Below are 16,974 nucleotides of genomic sequence, written 5' to 3'. Positions count from 1 at the left end.
GTTGTCGTCTTGAGAAAGACAGAGACAATGAGAAATTTAGCTTTACTATGGGGAACTCGATCCAAATTTTGCACATCGAGAATTGTAGTTACAAGCTATAATACACTTCTTTTTCGTAAAACTTAAAGATAATTGATGAGAAACAAGCATGTAAGATATGTCGGTACATAGGCTGTTGCTGGATCACCACTGCAAGCAATACACTAAAACTGCAAACGTACAAGCTGATGAACGGTACTTGCCCAAGTGTAAAAACTCCAACTCTACCTAAAAAACCTTAAAGATTTGGGGATCTTCAGCTTCGGGGAGAGTGATCAGCTTTGAAGGAGCCACCACTTCGATTACTGGCTAACGTGGTTATAGTCCCCCAGACATTTCGCAACTGTTTCGCTGGCCTTCTGTGTTTCCACCCGTTCTTCTCTTTTCTTCTTCTCCCTGAAAGCCAAATTCAATGCATTCAAATATGATGGAAAGTAAGCACAAAAGCTCATCCGTCCTTGAATCATAAACTCCTACTAAGCTATAGATAATCGAACTGGAGCTATGAATTTTAATGTTAGATGGTATAGGGGATCAACCGGTTTGATGTTAATTTGTCAATTTGTGGATGTCGTCTGAATTGTGATTACGAAATCAGTCGATTTGAGGATTATTATCATGTCTATCTTATCTATCACATGTAATGCTATGAATTCATTAACTGCTGTGATCCTGAGGGATTTGTTACCTGGCCACATATTCCGTTAGCAATTCTTTGGCCTGAACCAGCTTGGAAAGCAGATTGCGGTACACATCAAGGTCCCGGTCCACACTTCTTTTGTCAATGTTTAAGGCTGCACATAACTGTTGAACAGAAACCAAAGTGTAAATGCTCAAACATTGCGACCATCATGCAGGACCATTCAATAATTTAATCCAAACAATCATTAACTCAAACAATCTAGCAGTAACCTAATCACTTGGATGAATATCCATCGAGTTGTAATGTTCATAGGACTGGAAAGTCTAACCTTTTCTAACACTGTTGGTTCAGTTGCTTTTGCCACCTCAAGAAGACGAAAAAGCCCAATAGCAAAGAAACGACTGTAGCTAAAATTTTTTTTATCTGCTGCCCTCTCTGCAATGTCCTTCAGTGCTGCCTCAACTTCTCCTTCTCTGGATAGAAACTCCACTAATGAACTGGAAGTTTGCACCCGGGCCCACTCTTCCAACTTTTGTGCATCAGTTCTGTAGTGCTTAGCATGGAAACTTATCTAGTAAAGATAGAGACTTTCTCAAACATATTAGAAAGAGATTGATCATATGTAAATTAGGATTCGTTTTCTTTTTCTAAAGCATCTTAAGCACATTATTTTATCAGTCAACCTTCTGCCATAAACTAGGAAATTCTGATGTACAACTATGAAGTTTGTATGATTCTGATGACCGGAAAAAAAAAAATCTTCTTAATGGGATTTTCCTTAGTTATCACAGAAAGGACTGCATCATTGCAATATCAGAGTCTCAATTTACATACCACATTGCTGCACTTGAAAAAGTTACGCAAGGCACTAGACAGAGAAAACAGATCCCTGAAGAAGAGAAAACACAAGTGACAAACCTGTAATGCTCTGGGTCCTCATTTAACGCTTTAATGTATGCTTGGAAGATTGCCACTCGATCCTCATCGCTGGGGTATCCATCCATGAGCTGATCGTATACAGTGACAAAACCAAGAGCGAACACAGGATCATACCGGTATGTCCTCTTGTACTTCATCAAATGTTGCTGCACAATCAGCTCCTGCAGGACACTGTTGTAAACGCTCGGGATTGGTCGCTTATACGCCTTCAAAAAATTCAACTTTGTATCCGCCACAGTCGGAATATCTGCAAATCAAGTAATCATACCACATAATGACCAAAAATGCTAAGCACAAAACTTTGACTAATAAAAACTCTGATTCAACTCAAACATAAAGAAAATAAAACGGAAAAGCGGTGCTGAGCAGCTGAAGAATATGAACATTTAGCAATATAGTTAGCTTCATTAAGGACCCATTAGTCTTATTTCACATGATTACACAAAATGATTAGTGAAAATCCTTCATTTCCATATCTGTAAGTCAAAATTCCTACTTTTAACAAAAAAGACCATAATTTGCAGACAAAGGTTTAGCCATACTCCACCCTCTGCATCCATGTTCAAATACCGGCTCGTAGTTAAATGAATTTAGTGTAATTATCTTGTTGTTCGTCAAAAAACAAAAACGACTATAACTTGGAAAGAAAGAAAGTGCATTAAATATAATTAGATCGAACTTAATTATACTTTAAACATTGTTCAATGCACAATATTTTTAAAAATAAATCAAGCTTTGGCAGCAAACATATAAAATAAAGCTCCAGTCAAGTTCCTGAGAAAATGTAGCAAATTTAAACGATTAAATGGCACCAAACAAGTAACCAAGAAAAACCCACCTGACGACCCTGCCATGCAATGAACCACCATGCGAGAGCTCGAACTCGAAGCTCGAATTCCACCGTTATGGCTGGAAAAGCTCGTACGGAATCGAAGCCCATCGGCGTTGGAAGCCAAATTCCGAGTGGACGAGACGACCGATTTTCTATCAGAGCATTGACTGAGTGCCGAGAAAGACAGAGCAGCAACAGCCGCCATTGGAGGGGGAGAGAGAGAATTTAGCGTTGAAAATTTTCCGGGAAAATTTTGAGCATGGTGGAGAGGGAGAGAAGATTTCGTGGGTTTTAGAATTTTAATTTATATATTAATTGTTGGTGAGAAGTGTGGGAGAGAAAGAGGTCCACGAAAGGACGGGCTTATCCAGTGTTTGAAAGGATTTGTGAGCCAGTAGTTTTGTGCGAAGTGCCGTGTGGTGCACCTATACAAAAGAGAGAATTGTAATGGGTTGAATTATTGGATTGGACCGGCCCGCTTTATTTTTTGGCAGACTGAGATTTTCTTTTCACTTTATGGGTCAATAAGTATGATTTAATTACTGTAGTTTAAGTAAAGTTTCACTTTGATCTTTAATTGTTGAAACTTTCACTTATAAATGAGATGTTTTAGGTTGAATTATCGTTAATGACGAATGTAAATCATATTATTGTTAGTCCGTTTGGTGTATTGTTTGTTAAAAAAAAATGTTGCGATTTAGGTTTGTAGTTTAATAATTGTGTCATTGAGGGACAATCATTTTCTTAGAGTTTTTTTTTAAGAAGTTAGTGAATTAAGAAGCGTGTGCGTAATATATATTACGACATTGAAAAGTCAAAATTAGAGATTGCGAAAAGAAAGAAAAAGACACCAGCCCACCTTTACATATGTCATATAAGTAGTAGCGACCAACAAAACACAATTGAGGTATTGTCCTCAAACAACAATTAATAAACTATAAAGGTTGAAATCGCTAGAATTGAAACTACAAGAACTGAAAGTGAAATTTTGCTCAAACTATAGGAACTAGAATCATATTTATTTATGGGAGCTTTAACGAAAATGTTTCGGTACTGTTTACTTTAATGAAAAATCATATTTTTACATTAAAAAATCAATCTTGGTACTATTCATTTTATCCTTTATTTTGTTCTTATCGTTAAAACTCAAAATTTTCAAACCATTTTTATTAGTTTTTCTATTTATTAATGAGCACATTTTTTCTATATATGTTGCTCCCACAGACGTAGATATGGCACATTTTTTCGCCAACTGGTCATCAATATAGATAGAGAATATGGTACAAATGGCATGGTTGTTTTTGAATGAGATATATGAGAATGCATGCATGAGTACATGACATAAATTTAAGTCTATGCATCATGTGTAACAAATGATACATGATGATCATGAATGGTCCAATATTGTAGCAGATAGGCTGTTGGGTTTCTACGCATATGTCCAGAGTTCAAAATTCCTTCCTCCTCTAAATTATTATAATAATTTCGAACTTTCTCTCCTCTTCCTAATAGTAAAATTTAAAAAAAAAAAAAAAAAGATCAATGGGGTGGAGTTGTGAAATCCCGTCCCCAAATTTCACTATTTAAAATTACGCATTTCGTATGTCATTTTCGTATTCGTAGTTTTGACGCGTTTGTAGTTGCGGCGTATAAATTTCTCGATAAGTAAAATGATGAAAATGCCCTTAATGAACAAAACAGAATTTTCGAGGACGTATTTGATCCTTTCATAATTTTTCAAATTTCTTTACATATTTGGATAGTACATGTCAATAGGAACGCGTGGCAGCAAACGGTTTGTAATTGGAGTTATAACGAAGGAGTTATTAATGAATGAAGTTAGGGGTAAAATGGTAATTTAATTATTAATTTGGAAGGCTCCATATTTGTTGGAGAGTTGATATGTGCCACGTGTGTGGTTGTGATTGGAGAAGGAAGAGAGAAATGAGGGAAATGAGGGAAATAAGGGGGAAACATCCCAATCAGAAAAGGGGAAAGGAGGGGACGAGAGAGAGGGGAGAGAAGCATGGAATCACCCCCAACCCATCTTCCTTGCGACTCGACTCGACCCGGCCGGAGACCATGGAATCCGATGATTTTCTAGCCAATTTTCGATGAATTACGCCGGGACACCTCTTAGAATCAACTCCACGACCCTTCTTCTTGATTTTACACTCAAAACTTGATGAGTTTTCACTCAATTTGGCGAAGAACGGCGACGGATGCGCTGAGGGTCCCGTGGCGGCGATCCGCCATTCCTGAAGCAAATTTTGTCAACCACCACCACCATTAGACTCCTCTTAACCTCAAGAACAAAGCCCATCCATTGGTTGAAGCATTAGAGTTCGTTTTGGCGTCGAATCGAGGACATCTATTTCCAAGGTTTGCCACGGATCGAGAAGTTTTCAGGCCACTTCCCAGCATAATTGGACTTTGGCCCAGGTATGAAAATTTCTTCCCTCATTGAGATCTACAATTCTGTAAATTTTGGTAATTTTTTGAATTAGTTGATTTTTCGGCAAGTCGGGGCGGCCACAGCTAGTGCCCCGAGACCCTACTTGACCTTCCTAGGTTTTGATGCCTCGATTCCATATATGATGTCCGATTGACAAAATACCATCGTTTGAACATAGTTTTGATAAAGGCCGCCACTTGATCATTATATGCATCGACAATCTGACTGTTAGATCGATACCAAACTTTAATATGTTATTATACGTCGGAATCCGATGTACGGATCTTCCCGAATTGAATTTCTAAGTTTGTAAAACCAAACATTGACCGCTACTTGAATTGTGATTGACGAAGATCCTACTGTTGGATCATTATGAAATTTTAGGATATTGTTCTAGAAGATAAATGAGACTCTTGGGAAATTATAGATCCGAAATTAGTGAACGGATATTCCGGATTGAGTTACGTAGAGTTATGGACCCCACTGTTGACTGAAAGTTGACTTTTGGTTAGCATGTCTAGAACTGCTTGAAGTACTAAAATTAGTATTGCTAAGGACTCGGTGAGGTTTTGCGGACTTATCTCGGCAAGTGACTTTAATACATGTGATATAGTTATTACCCTGAAAACCTCCCGTGCTAGTATACTTTGTGGATATAGCATGGATTTCTAAATTATGTTTTATGTTAAATAATTGTTTTTATAAAGTTTGCCATCGATCTACTTTATGAAATGTTACGTGACTTGCCTAATTGAATTGTTTATGAATTGTGTTTTAAAATATAGGTTTGAAATGTTTGAGAAACGTGAGGGTTAGTAGGGGATCGATACCCTAGTGTCACGAGGTTAGGTGACACCGAGTCTGCACAATGTAGCAATAGTACATGGATGGTTCTGCTTGGTTAATCCGCGATGGGGGTCCGTACTATTTATGGATCATGCTTGGATAATCCGCGATGGGTGATCCTTATGGCTATACATACTTAGGAGTGATCATGTTTGGTTAATCCGCGATGGGTGATCACTGCCTCACAGTTTGTAGGTGTGACTGTGCTTGGTTAATCCGCAATAGAGGGTCACTACCTACTTGGTTACCTTCTCAGGGGTGGTCCTGCTTGGTTAATCCATGATGGGGGGGGGGGGGGTCACTACCTACTTAGTTACCTTCTCAGGGGTGGTTCTGCTTAGTTAATCCGTGATAAGGGACCATACTATTTATGGATCGTGCTTGGTTATTCCGCGATGGGGGGTCACTGCCTACTTGGTTACTTTCTCCGGGGTAGCCTTGCTTGGTTAATTCGCTATGGGGGGCCACTTCCTGTTTGGTTACTTATGTAGGCTTCGGTCGAATTGTGTCCCTCTAGCCTAGTTTTTAGTGTATTTATGAACGATAGTTTTTGAGAATCTTTGTGGTTGGAATTAGAAAAGTTGTTGGATGTTTGGGTGACTCCTTCGGAGTTTTCAGTGACTTGACTATGATTTCCTAAAATATGATTTTATATTTGAAGTTTATAAATCGTGATCGATGGTCTATTTTTATTGATTCACATAAGTTGTATTATTGTCACTCACACGAGTTTCGCAGCTTTTCCAAGTTCTTGTTGCCCGGTGCACCATTTTTGTGGTGTAGGCACTGATTGTACAAATGAAAGGTCTAAGTAAATTACAAGTAGTCGCTTAATATTTTTGGTTTCGTTAAGTGGTCTGGAACCCTATGTTGTTGGATTTCGTTGAGTGGTCCAGAACCCTTACTCTTGCTCATTTCCATAAGGCTAATCCGACCCTAGATTCCAGTGAATAGGAATTTCTCACAGTAGACGTTGTGTTTATAGATTAGATTTATCAATTATTACTTGGAATCCAGGTAAGGATTTATGTAGGATTCCTTTATTAAATTTTGTGAATTGATATGTGATCTTATTGAGTGATTAACGTAGTTAAATGTTAATATCGTGCATCTTTGATTCTTTGGAGGATTGATTAATTGGAGTGATTGTGGAATGATGTTGGATATGATTGTTATTACTATGATTAGGTTCGTTGACCAATGTGGATAGAGAATAATATTGTGCTTTGTTGGTTTCTTTGAGATGTTGCATGCTATAAATTGCAGTATTATGTTGAAACATAGTGATTTATAAGATGGATGAAATGGAAATCTTGATTGTCATGTGGGTTTGTTTTGTAGCCTTGAATCTAGTAATTCATGCTTGTCAAGTCCCAATAATTGATTGAGGAATGTTATGCTCCCTATTAGAACGCACTAGGATAAATGTCTGAGTTTAGTGAATGGTGAACTACGAATGGCTTGATCCCTTTATAGGGTACGTAGGCAGTCTAATGCTAAGGTTATATATAGCCATAAAGTATACACAAATTATTACGCAATTCGAATCTTGAATTATGCTTTGTACATATCTCGGAGGCGGGGTCTGTTGAATATACAGATACATGGTGACGTCATGTGTCGATCATGGACGTATGTAGGGATCGGGACATGACAGGAGTGGTAGTGAATCTAGTGATTAGCTTCTAAAGTAGTGAGCAAAATCCAATACTTCAAAAGGAAATTAAAGAAAGTGTGTTAGGTGTCAATCTTATCCCGTTGCAGAGCTAAACGTGTATATGCTAATCTTCCACCCATGTGATAATATGCCTTTCTTTGCTCCAATGTCGATGGAGGGAACGTGCACCCTATTGTTTTTTAGTTTCAGTCCACAACCATTTCCTTAATTAAACACCATAGGATCATATATTGTATACGAGAAGAGGAGCATAGCTTGGGAATCCATCAAAATAAACAAGCAAAGTGAGAGGAAAAAAAAAATGGTTTTATCTGTTGATTGCTATAAATTTGAAGCGAGTGCGGAAACATAATGCCAAGTGGAACACCACAGTGTTGCTCCTTGATCCTCAATGTAATTAAATATTTGAATCACTCTCAATGTCATGTGGATTACTTTCCACTCGGCTTGCTACAGATAGCAAATCATATCTTTTTTTTACTTTTTAAAAGAAGGGCCAGCTGGTGGGGAGATTTTCCAATATGACTGATCGGAACATGAGATGGTACATCACGTGTTACTGTATAAATTATGAGATATGTATTCTAAAAAGTTAATAACTTAAAAAATAAAATTTCCAACCACTTATATAAAATCACGTGGTGTACTACCCATGTTCTAGTAATGAAAAATTTCTCCAGCTGGTGCTTTTGCTACTGCAATCCACATTTCTGAGAGTTGGAAAAACTTACAGAGTCATATCTAATTATTAATTAGAATTACAGTTAAACTAAATTACTCCAGTAAAATTTTGCAGCTATTATATGCTAATGACCTTTTCTCTGCCTATATATGAAACTTGGTTTCTCAAGTTCTAAGCCACACCCAACACTACTTTCATTTGAAATGATTCAAATATCAGAAGCAATGCAAGGAAGAGGAAGCACTGATCAAGCATCTAAAGGCAAGGCATGTCGCAAGGAATTGGCCACAGATTTTTCTGGTGCTGTAAACCAGAATAGTACCAGCAGCTGTGATCATCGGTGCAGGCTTAAACAGAAGGCTGAGGAATCTCTTCGGACTGTTATGTACTTGAGTTGTTGGGGTCCTAATACATGAGAGACCATGAGTCTTAATTACTATTCCTAATTACCTACTAATATATATCTGGAAATTCAACTCCCAATTATCCTTTGTTAATTAGCGTTTAATTAGACGGTCCATGCAGATGCGGTGATATGGTCATCGATCTGTATTACTAGTCCTTTTGTTTTCTAGTGTTAATAATATGTATAGCTAATTTTGTTGGATTAATTGTATGCATCAAGATCTTGATCTTCCCTCTTTCCCCGTGCAATGTTAAATATTATGTGTTTTTTATACGAGTTGCTATTGGTACTCTAAAAATGTCATCCTGCATCTCTACGTATAAATTTTCCTTTGTACTTTTATAAAAGTGAAGTACAGAATGACCTCTTTGGCGTCTCAAAACATTTCTTTTATATCATGAAGAAAGAGTGAAAATTTTGAAAGATGATGAAATAGGATGAAACAAATGACGGTTTTTAATTTATTTCCTTTATTTCATTACCCTCCCATGCACAAGTTTGTATTTGTCAAGAACAAAATTGCAGAGTATGACAAGGCAAGTGTTTATATAATTAGTTATTTTGCCTTAACAAAAATTACATCCCATACGAGGGCTTGAATCCAAAACTCTCTCTTTCCAAGGAAGAAAGCTCAACTGCATAGTTGTAGCATAATAAGGAGATAGTACATTACATGCACAGTATACATATAGTTATTTTAGTACTGTAACGCGATCAGTCTCTCTTCTACTTCAATCTTCTTCGTCACGGCATCATAGATGGTAGGAAACCTTATTTCAGAAGACTTGTGATGATGATTAGGCATGATTGATGTTGCCTAGCTTCTTCTAATTTTTACAAAATTTGTTAATTTATTCCAAGCATGTGGCTTTTCGGATCATGTTAAACGGGTTTTGGTTAAATTTTGGGTTTCTTGATTGAAGTAATGGCTACTAGCTTTTAGAGTTCAAAAAGTACTGATGATATATAGATGAGTTTAAATTTGTAAATAATGTGATCACCAAGTGACATTTCATTTTCATCTTAAATTATGTGGGGATGATGTTGATTGATTCTAACAACAAATAAGTGAAGTTATGGCCGCAACTTGATCGAGCAGAGGCAAGTATAGGATTATTGAAACCGTAATTTGAAAAGGGCAAAACGGATCAAGTTGGTACGAAGCATAACGATAAGATTATTTTGTTTCCTTCTTTTCGATAAGATGAAAACGGATCCGGTACACAACGTACAGTAGCACGAAATGGATTGTATTCGTACTCATCAGGCACGCCATACTGAACGATGGAGATAAGACCATAACCACTAGAATATACAGCAGGGATGAATGGGTGCTTGATGGCATGATAGCACGCAACTGAGACAAATAAGCTGAGATCACAATATTGGGGTCCTCCTTCGGTTACTATTTTGATCAAATTTTGCAAAAACAAGGTGCAAGACCCCTGGATTCTTCACTGAAAACCACTGCATAATTTGTCACTTCATATGTAAAAAACTCAAAAGGACAAAGCCAGCTTCCTGAAATATACAAATCCACTGCAACTTTGTATTTTTACCTTTCTGAATCCATCTGGTTTTAGCCTCATCTTTCTCCTATATATATTCACACCGAAGAAACTAAACTAGAACTAAGCTGTTTGTTCTGTTGATTATATTTCAAGATGTGTGGAACAAGAGGAGCGTGGATAGTAGCGGCTAGCGTTGGAGCTGTTGAGGCTTTGAAAGATCAAGGTTTCGGCAGATGGAGTTACACCATGAGATCTATTCACCAGCATGCCAAGAGCAATGTGAGATCTTTCTTGCAAGCAAAGGAACTATCGCCTTCGTCTTCTGCTATGGTTTTGAACAAACTGAAATCCGAAAAGAAGAACCAAGCAGCTGAGGATTCTCTAAGAAAAGTCATGTACCTGAGCTGCTGGGGACCTTAATTATCTTCTTTTATAAAGCCAACAAGCCCAATGAATAGTATTTTTTGGTGTCAATAGCTTCATAAAAAATAACGAATTGTGGTAAGGGTATTTTCGTTATTTTGACAATATTTTTTGTATAGTTTTTATTTTTATTTTTTTTATTAGTACCTCACTGTAGGCTAGTAATAATGTGATTCTATCAGTTGTTCATTAAATATTATTTTCTCTATTTTTAAATACGTTCAAAATATCTTGATAGACGTGTAATGTCGGTTATAAAAAAGGTCTTTCGCACACGTATAATAATGTGATTAAATTAGTTGTCAAATTATTGTTTTTTTTTTTTTTTGAACAAACGATATTATCTACACTTAAGGGGTTGCTTCCAATATTTGACTTTCTTTTGTCAATTAATGCATATAAATTCATTTAAAACGTGTAAGTCGCGCGTAGCATGCCATGACGCACGTGCATGAAGGCTGGTTGACATAAATTGGAGCTCATGGTGAATTCATCAAGTCTTAAATTTGAGGATGTACCCACTTAGATTCATTAGAAATAGAATTGAAGTTGGTACATGTGACAATCACATTGAAAATTGCCACATATCCATGTCACTGAATTAGTATTGTTTGTATATTTAATCTAAAAATTCAACACATACAAGGTATGTGTAAAAATATGAATGACAAAGTCTCAGAGATGATGGACTAAATGATGTGTCACCAATAAGAAATAAGCATGTTAATCAACACTTAAGTAATGCTAGGTAAACCAAATTTATAAACTAAATGATGTGTCAACAATAAGAAATCAGCACGTTAATCAACACTTAAGTAATTTTCCAATTATCAACTTCCATATCATTTAGTTTATAAAATTTAATCTATACATTTAGTCTCCCTAGCATTACTCTTATTTTTAATATTGGTGAATTGTCACATGAACAATAATTCACTTACTATAACAGTGTAGTGATATTTCTCTTCACTTGTAAGCAAGAGGTCTTAAGTTTGACGCTTGTGAATTACGACATTAATACTAAATTAGGCTAGCTCATTGTGTGGTTTAGGTATATCATTAAAAAAAACATATGGACAAAACAATTATGATGACGTGGAGCGCGTGTGACCGGTGGACTTCGCCCAAAATTGAGTTTCCATCATAAATTTAATTAGTAACATAGAGAGTTGGCCAATTTACTTGCAAGCTCTTGTAAGGACCCTCCACGTAATTTCCACTTTAAAAAATAGATAAAAATGCAACTTATTTTGTGATACTAAAGAAGTTTTTTAACTAATAATTACATAATTAAAAATTAATTGGAGTTTGATAATGAGAAGAAGATAAAATGCGGTTAGTTCATCATCAAGAAGATAAAATGCGGTTAGTTCATCATCAATCTTGAGCAGAGTTACAAAATACGAGTTAGGTTATGGTTAGATTAAGGTCGTGTTTATGCACACGTAATCGGAATGAAAATACGGAATCCGATTCCGATTACAGATAATTCTTGTGTTCACTACGATTTGGAGGAATCAATAGCGTATGGGACCCACATGAAAAATGGAATTCAATTCCTGAAATTGGAGGTATTGGACTCCCTCCATGGGTGAGGTATTTGGATTTCTAGATGGTGAAGGAATCAGGAATGCATTTTTTTCTTCCTATTATGCCCTCATTCACATTATGCACAACTCCATGCATATGCCGAAGAAAAGAAACTACAATTTTGAGCGAGAAAATTTAAATATTAAAGTGTGACATCCCACATCGCCTAGGGGACTTATATGTATATTCCCATCCCTACTTAGCACGAGGCCTTTTGGGAGCTCACTGGCTTCGGGTTCCGTAGGAACTCCGAAGTTAAGCGAGAAGGGGGCTAGAGCACTCCCAGGATGGGTGACCCACTGGGAAGTTGCTCGTGAGTTCTCAAAAAACAAAACCGTGAGGGAATGGTAAGCTCAAAGCGGACAATATCGTGCTACGGTGGTGGAGCGGGCCCGGGAAATGATCCGCCCCGGGGCGGGATGTGACATAAAGTACACACTTAAATTTATTAAAAAAATAAACAAAAACATTTTAATGTGTTTATGAAATAAAAAAGCAATTTAAATTTTTTTCTTACTATTATATATTATATCAAATTTTATTAGAAAAAGTATATAAAATATTTGATTCGGGATAAGCGTATTTTAGTAATCATACTGGTTTATATTCCGATTCTACTGAATTAGTAAACAGTTTTATGGAATTAGTGTCATTTCTATTCCGATTCTAGAACATTTAAGTAAACAACTTCAACAGGAATACGATTCTGACTCCTCCTCATTCCAATTCCTCCTATTTTCATTACGGTTACGTAAACGGATACGAGAAATTAAAAGATATCCAAATTGTTTTGGAGGAAATGACCTCAAAACATCTACAATTGGCATTACATGAGTGAAAATTTTGGTTTTTTTGTGTGTGTAAGAAATGCGTCTGCTATTCTTTGAAGCTTGACTTGAAGAAATTGTCCTTAAAATGTTGTCTTGTGCAAGTCACGTTTGTTAACCTAAATGGAATTTTGAGTGAAAATTGGATTCAGGTAACAACATTGTCAAAAGTTATTTTAGCCTAGATCGTCAAACGTAATCTAGTGGTAGAGGCACAAAAGTGAAAAAAATTCAGGTAGCAAAAAAAATAAAAATCAAAAAATAAAAAAATAAAATAAAATTAAGGCGCCATATGCTTGCAAGTTTTTTTCAAAAGAAATTTGGAAGTAATGATCTGAAAATAATAGAATATATATAAGGCATCTCAAAATCCATAATATATATATATATATATATATATATATATATATCATATCTAGTAATACTACATAGACCAATTATTTTAATCATATGTGCGTGTGTATAATATATATATATATATATATATATATATATATATCGTATATCATATCGAGTAATATTACAGAGATCAATTATTTTAATCAAGTTTTATAAATTATTTATGACGTGGTTATCTATGATCGAATTATTACTTAAATGTTGATTAACGTGCATGTTTTATATTGTTAACACATCACATGGTTCGTATTAGAATATTAATATACAGCATTACTCATATCATATATTTATCTGGTCTATTTTCTCTCCCTAGCTTCTCTATATTTTATTCTGTATGAGTTTGTTTTGTAATTTTATTTTTTCTCAGTAATAAAAAACAAAAATTTGAGTTACGTGGTAATCAGTAGAATAGCTTGTCTTGATCTACGACATACGTATGTAATTTTTCCCCCAAAAATCATACATAGGATAAGTTAGACACGTATGATTTAATAATCGGTGGAGGATTTCTTTAAGATTTGTATCATCTTTAAAAAAAGAAGATTAGCGTGTCAAACAATTGGACAATTTCCACTCATACAATCCCTCCCATACTTGAGGCTTAAATGGTTTTTATAAGCAAACCGTATGCTCATTTGTAATCCAGTGGGCAGTGTGTGTCATTTCTTCCACCCAGCCGAATTTTGTCTCCATCAATGATTGTGACAAAGGAAAACAAATACCATCGGCTCTACACTCTCTAAACGCCCCTAGTTTTGGTGACAAGGCCCACCGTTTGTAATCCCCCTATATAAAGAGCACTTGGTGCTTATCTTCTTCATCAAACGCTTAAAACATTCACAATCACTACTACAGGAGTTCAGAAGATCAAAGAGAAAAGAAATCATGAGTTCATCAAGTGCGAGCAAGGCTATAGTGGCAGCAAGTGTTGGAGTTGTAGAGGCACTCAAGGACCAAGGGATTTGCAGATGGAACTCTGCTTTGAGATACGCAGGCCAGCAAGCCAAGAGCCAAGTGAGATCATTTTCTCAGGCCAACAACAAACTCTCTTCTCCTTCTGCTTCAGCTCTGAGTAAAGTGAGAGATGAGAAGCTCAAGAAATCAGAGGAGTCTTTGAGGACGGTCATGTTTTTGAGCTGCTGGGGTCCCAACAACTAATTGAATGATTCATTCACAAAAACAAGAGCAAAGATTAGGGTTGTAAATTACGGCAACTAATGATGTTTGCTTGGGGCTAATTGATGTAAATTTTGTTTCGTTGTAACAATTACCATATAGAACAGAAATTGTTGCTGAGAATTTCTACCTTGATCTCTTTTATTTTTTTCATCCTTAGCCAGTAGTTTTTTTTTTTTTTTGAAGAAGTTCTCGATAGATTCATTTCATTTCAAAAACAGAGTTACAAGCCCCTACATCAATTACAAAACAGCTTCGTCAAACAGTAAAATTGAGATGAGGTCCGGAGGTTTCTCAAACCCGTTACATGACGAACTTGATGTAAAGGCAAACTGTGAAAGGCGATGAGCAATACCATTGGCTTGGCGACGAACATGGTAGCATAAGCTCTAGTGGTTGAAGACAGGATCACACGCGAGTCTTCAATTAAGAGTCCAATGTCGGACAAATAATTGGAAGAATTATGTGGAAGCGTCACAATCTGGAATGAATCACTCTCGAGGATATTGTTTTGAAAACCCCCTAGCTTTAAGGAAATGGGCAGGAGGGCGGGACCACCTATGAGGGACTTGGGGACGAGTAGCGATTCTCAGGGGGAAGCGGGGAAAGCAACTCTCTGGAACTCTTGCCACCAAGAGAGACCCCGAGCAGCGATGATGTCAGGAGAGTCCATACAGTCATTCCAGAGACGGTTATTTCGTGCACCCCAGATTGCCCAAAGCACCATTAAACCAAGAGCAAAGTTCGATGGATTAAGGTAAGAAGTCCAATTCAGAATCCAATCCAACATCCAGAGGACATAAGGCGGAGAAGGAGGGATACCAATCGGAGTAGCAAGCCAGACACACTTAGCAAGGGCACAATCGCGGATAAGCTGAATTGTAGACTCACCCAGGATTCCGCAGAGGACACACTTAGTGATGGAGTTTTGAGCTCCTATTGTCCCACATCGGGAACAACAATTTGTCAAAGGCCTTTATATAGGTCAAGTTCTTTAAATTTGAAATTAGGTGTTGTTATTTGGAATAAGTTTGTTTTCGTAATAATTTTTTAGTAGCAATTTTCTTAGATATTTATTTATAGGAAGGGTGATGCTATTCATACATCAAATTTTATCTCTTATATATTCTTTTAATTTTCGGCCGTTGGATCGAATGAATAAAAAAAATCAATGAACAAAAACTAATAAGAGTGGGTAGAAGTTAAAAATGGATGTATGTATAACACTATTCAGAAAAATAAAATCTAAAATCTTTGAAATCTGAGTTAATTAATTTTTATCCCAAAAAAATATTGGATAAAGTTGTTTAGCTGAATAGATTATATTGTCTTGGAAACAATTTGACAATTTCCCACTAGAACAAACAAAAGCAAGTGGTGTTTCCTCCCATACCTGAGGCTAAGGTGGGTTTTATAAGGAAAACCGTGTGCTCATTTGTATAGTTAGTGGCAATGGCCAATGAGTGTGACAGAAAGAGAAGAAAAGAAATATATACCATTGGCTTTACACTCTCTAAACCGCCTCTAGTTATTGGTGGAAGGGCCCACCCTTTCTAATTCCTATATAAAGAGCACTTCACGCTCATATCCTTCATCAAACACTAAAACATTCACAATCACTGCCAAAAGAATTGAGAATATCCAAAGGAAAGAGAAGAAATCATGAGTTCAAGTGCAAGCAAGGCTATAGTGGCAGCAAGTGTTGGAGTTGTGGAGGCACTCAAGGACCAAGGGATTTGCAGATGGAACTCTGCTTTGAGATATGCAGGCCAACAAGCCAAGAGCCAAGTGAGGTCCTTTTCTCAGGCCAACAGCAAGCTCTCTTCTCCTTCTTCTTCAGCTCTGAGAAAAGTGAGAGATGAGAAGCTCAAGAAATCAGAGGAGTCTTTGAGGACAGTCATGTTTTTGAGCTGCTGGGGTCCCAACAACTAATTGAATGATTCATTCACAAAAACAAGAGCAAAGATTAGGGTTGTAAATTACGGCTAATTATGATGATTGCTTGGGGCTAATTGATGTAAGTTTTGTTTCGTTGTAACAATTACCATATAGAACAGAAATTGTTGCTGAGAATTTCGCCCTTGATCTCTTTTCTTTTTTCATCTTTAGCCAGTATTTTTTTTTTTTTTTTTTTTTACATCAATTACAAAACAGCTTCGTCAAACAGTAAATTTGAGATGAGGTCCGGAGGTTTTTGAAACCAGTTACATGACGAACTTGAAGTAAAGGCAAACCATACAAAGTGATGAGCAATACCATGGTAGCATAAGCTCCAGTGGTTGAAGACAGGATCACACGCGAGTCTTCAATTAAGAGTCCAATGTCGGACAAATAATTGGAAGAATTATGTAGAAGCGTCACAATCTGGGGTGAATCACTCTCGAGAAAAATGTTTTGAAACCCCCCAGAAATGGGCAGGAGCAACTCTCTGGAACTCCTGCCACCAAGAGAGACCCTGAGCAGCGATTATGTAAGGAGAGTCCGTACAGTCATTCCAGAGACGGTTATTTCGTGCACCCCAGATCGCC

General features: G+C 36.7%; 4 protein-coding genes across 5 annotated transcripts; 3 read left to right on the top strand and 1 right to left on the bottom strand.

Annotated features, from left to right (window-relative positions):
* Nucleotides 1-27: 27 nt before the first annotated feature.
* LOC137749489 (protein THYLAKOID FORMATION1, chloroplastic) lies at nt 28-2,857 on the bottom strand. Of its 2 annotated transcripts, none has more exons than XM_068489588.2 (5): nt 2,460-2,857; nt 1,601-1,868; nt 1,011-1,227; nt 728-843; nt 28-435 (listed from the first exon to the last, which is right to left on the bottom strand). In XM_068489588.2, the coding sequence occupies exons 1-5, from the start codon at nt 2,656-2,658 to the stop codon at nt 342-344; spliced, it is 894 nt and encodes a 297-aa protein (XP_068345689.2). In that variant the 5' UTR covers nt 2,659-2,857; the 3' UTR covers nt 28-341. The 2 variants fall into 2 exon arrangements, with proteins under 2 accessions (XP_068345689.2, XP_088544904.1); XM_088688778.1 differs by having other exon boundaries at nt 1,011-1,248; nt 2,460-2,759.
* A 6,752-nt stretch (nt 2,858-9,609) lies between these two features.
* LOC137749375 (uncharacterized) lies at nt 9,610-10,670 on the top strand. The gene has a single exon (XM_068489470.2). It carries the CDS (start codon nt 10,185-10,187, stop codon nt 10,449-10,451), a length of 267 nt encoding a protein of 88 aa, XP_068345571.2. The 5' UTR covers nt 9,610-10,184; the 3' UTR covers nt 10,452-10,670.
* Nucleotides 10,671-14,075: 3,405 nt separating this feature from the next.
* LOC137708845 (uncharacterized) lies at nt 14,076-14,569 on the top strand. The gene has a single exon (XM_068448001.2). It carries the CDS (start codon nt 14,156-14,158, stop codon nt 14,426-14,428), a length of 273 nt encoding a protein of 90 aa, XP_068304102.1. The 5' UTR covers nt 14,076-14,155; the 3' UTR covers nt 14,429-14,569.
* Nucleotides 14,570-16,020: 1,451 nt separating this feature from the next.
* LOC137709465 (uncharacterized) lies at nt 16,021-16,519 on the top strand. The gene has a single exon (XM_068448553.2). The coding sequence runs from the start codon at nt 16,109-16,111 to the stop codon at nt 16,376-16,378; it is 270 nt and encodes an 89-aa protein (XP_068304654.2). The 5' UTR covers nt 16,021-16,108; the 3' UTR covers nt 16,379-16,519.
* Nucleotides 16,520-16,974: the final 455 nt, after the last annotated feature.

Source organism: Pyrus communis, chromosome 17 (genome assembly GCF_041283825.1).
Source record: "Pyrus communis isolate YQ-2024b chromosome 17, ASM4128382v1, whole genome shotgun sequence".
Lineage (NCBI taxonomy): Eukaryota > Viridiplantae > Streptophyta > Magnoliopsida > Rosales > Rosaceae > Pyrus > Pyrus communis.
This window is presented reverse-complemented; position numbering and strand designations above follow the sequence as displayed.

What these genes read in the sequence shown, in the direction of transcription:
- LOC137749489 (XM_088688778.1), bottom strand. Translation starts at nt 2,658, where the DNA reads ATGGCGGCTGTTGCTGCTCTGTCTTTCTCGGCACTCAGTCAATGCTCT. An exon ending in AACCAACAGTGTTAGAAAAG is followed by an intron (nt 844 to 1,010) that starts GTTAGACTTTCC and finishes TCTGTTCAACAG; the next exon opens with TTATGTGCAGCCTTAAACAT. An exon ending in CTAACGGAATATGTGGCCAG is followed by an intron (nt 436 to 727) that starts GTAACAAATCCC and finishes TTTGGCTTTCAG; the next exon opens with GGAGAAGAAGAAAAGAGAAG.
- LOC137749375 (XM_068489470.2), top strand. Translation starts at nt 10,185, where the DNA reads ATGTGTGGAACAAGAGGAGCGTGGATAGTAGCGGCTAGCGTTGGAGCT.
- LOC137708845 (XM_068448001.2), top strand. Translation starts at nt 14,156, where the DNA reads ATGAGTTCATCAAGTGCGAGCAAGGCTATAGTGGCAGCAAGTGTTGGA.
- LOC137709465 (XM_068448553.2), top strand. Translation starts at nt 16,109, where the DNA reads ATGAGTTCAAGTGCAAGCAAGGCTATAGTGGCAGCAAGTGTTGGAGTT.